Source organism: Oratosquilla oratoria, chromosome 29 (genome assembly GCF_046742065.1).
Source record: "Oratosquilla oratoria isolate Oo_2021 chromosome 29, ASM4674206v1, whole genome shotgun sequence".
Taxonomy (NCBI): Eukaryota; Metazoa; Arthropoda; class Malacostraca; order Stomatopoda; family Squillidae; genus Oratosquilla; species Oratosquilla oratoria.
The window spans coordinates 41,882,771-41,885,270 of NC_134805.1; the positions used below are offsets into that span (position 1 = coordinate 41,882,771).

At 42.0% G+C, this 2,500-nt stretch overlaps 1 protein-coding gene across 1 annotated transcript in view; it reads right to left on the bottom strand.

Moving 5' to 3' along the window:
* Positions 1 to 2,500, bottom strand: part of twz (BTB/POZ domain-containing protein twz) — a 425,221-nt gene that overhangs the window by 9,569 nt on the left and 413,152 nt on the right. Inside the window, exon 6 of the mRNA XM_076212157.1 lies at positions 1,443 to 1,648. Within this exon, the coding sequence (XP_076068272.1) occupies positions 1,443 to 1,648 (206 nt within the window). The remainder of the gene's footprint in view (positions 1 to 1,442; positions 1,649 to 2,500) is intronic.

The following is a 2,500-nucleotide window of genomic DNA, read 5'->3' on the forward strand; positions in this document are numbered from 1 at the left end:
AAGGACTTCGGGGAGAGCTGTGAGTGCGACATGTCCCGAAAATGTTAGCAACATTTAGACACCAGAACACAGCCTGCTGAAGAGGGAATCCCAGGAGGTTTGTGTTTGTAACATGTCAGCAACACACAGATGTATAAGAGTGTAAGTAGGAGGAGGACAACGAGCGGTAGAGGGAGGATATACATAGCAGTATGTAAACACCATAAAGGAGATATACCCAAGAGATTGGTTAATATTTTTCTCTGCAAAATGGGGGTTCCCCCCTCAGCTTAACAAAATCGCCTGGCGGCAGGTACAATAAATAATAACGTCTCAAGACTCACTTAATGGGTTAACCTTCCAGATGAAGACTATACAATACACTTTGGTGAATCAACGGGTTATTGGAAATACACGTCATATGTATGATAAATATGAAGCACCAAAAATTCAAGTGTTCTTCAAATTTTAACGTAGTGATGTAGTTTAGGTATTTTGTTTTGGCCAAGGTGAGACTGTTTTATTGAGGTCAGGGACGAAATTGGGATAAAATGAGTTCAGGGAAACCTTCCATCCTTACCCTTAACTGTACCCATTTGCCCAAAACAAGACCTATAAATGTCGTCACCGCACTGCGAGTATTAAAAAAGTAAAGACAAACCAGGTGGTAGCTTACATTACTTAGAATAAACACCCACACACAAAATCATAAGATAGCTATAACAAATCGTATGGCAGATAAAAGATAAGAGGATGGCCGCGGTTATCTTTTGAACCCCTCTTTACAAAGGCCGTGGAATTACTTCGGGCAGGCCTTAGTCTCAATGCGACAGAGAGAACGAAAGCAAAACAAAGGCTAAAGGATGACGAAAGGTGCTTAGCGTCTATTAGCTTTGGAATTAATTAGCTGATTTATGCTAGTCGCTCAAGTGGAAAATAGTATGCTGTTTGTCATGCGCGCACGCCGTTGTATTATCGCGTAATCAAGGAATGAGCGCAAATATACGAGTATAATCCCTATTGTACATAAACCTAGTTTTTTCTTTGCTCGCACGCACACATGCACGTACACATGCGATCGCGCGCAAATACGTACATGCTCCTATCTATATTCAAAATCAAATCTACACACACACACACACACACACATCTACTTTGTACATATAACTTTTATACATAAATATTTGCATCAAATGACCTTTAAACATACCTTCACTTGAATAGATATATAATTCACTTACACGCACACACACACACTAGCATTATACACGCCTTTTGTCGAACAGACACGTGTACATCTACCTCATCACGTGCACGGAAAGCTGCGATCAAGGAAATACACCGACTGACGCCCTATGATCCTGATTATCCTCCTTTTTTGCAGACGACCCACTACGCAAAACGCGCGCACGAGTGAACCAAGAGGTGAAATTGCATAAGGAAGATGAACGCGAAGGCCTCACCATTAATCTCGAAGAACCGAGCCTCCTCCAACAGAAGGTCGAAGTCTGTGAAGTCATCCGGCAGGAGGAGTCTGCCGTGTCTCATATAGTTCAGGACATGCCTAAACATCTTGCCGTCTCGGTCGATAAAGTAGTGCTGTTTGAGAGAGTCCAGCACAATGGGAATGGAGCCGTTGAAGAGTCGGGCTAGCTTGCTCTCAGGGTACCTGCAAAGAGAGAAGACATGTTGTTAGTGACCACTAGTCAGAGAATGAGGTAACGACGAGTATTTAGATTTTATTGAAGCATTGGATATAGACTCGTTATTTGATGCCTAAAACACTGAATGGGTGGGTAATGTGTCTGACAGGTGCATTTTCGTAAATCTAGACTGTCTGACAAATTATTACTTCTGATCGCTTGTTGTTGCAGCGAGGTGCCCAAAATCATGTGGAGAAGCACTACTCATACTTTAATTTAAATTCGAAAAAGAAAAAAAAATGTTTATTGGTGTGGTGCGAGAGATAGGGTCAAAGCCATACGGAGATTCGACCACAAGATTGCAATAACGATCTCTGTGAATGGTCACTTCTTTATCGAGAAAGGAAGACTGATACCGCAAGCGTTGCGATATTGGCTATATCGTTAGGAAGGACGCCGCTGCCCTGTCTTCGACGGGAACAACACTTCGTTAACGACGAGATCCCGCTGATATCACTGGCAGGGGTACAAAGGCCTACGTAACAAAGGGGATGGGAATACAACCATCCGGGTGAATAGTTCTCTGAAACACGCGACCCATGGAAAGGAACAGGAGTCTCGAGTATTAGTCGATGTGTTTAAAAAGATACACAAATGTATGACTCAAACGACGATGTCAATGTAAATAATGGTATGCGGAGATGCAAAAAGAGTTATATCTGTTGGATTATGTAGATGGAAACTGGTGAATAGTTCCACGGAACATGCGACCAATGGAACAGGAGTCTCGTATAGTAGTCGATCTGTTTAAAAATTATATACAAATGTATGATACAAGTGGTGATGATAATCTAAGTAATGATATGCGGAGATGCAAA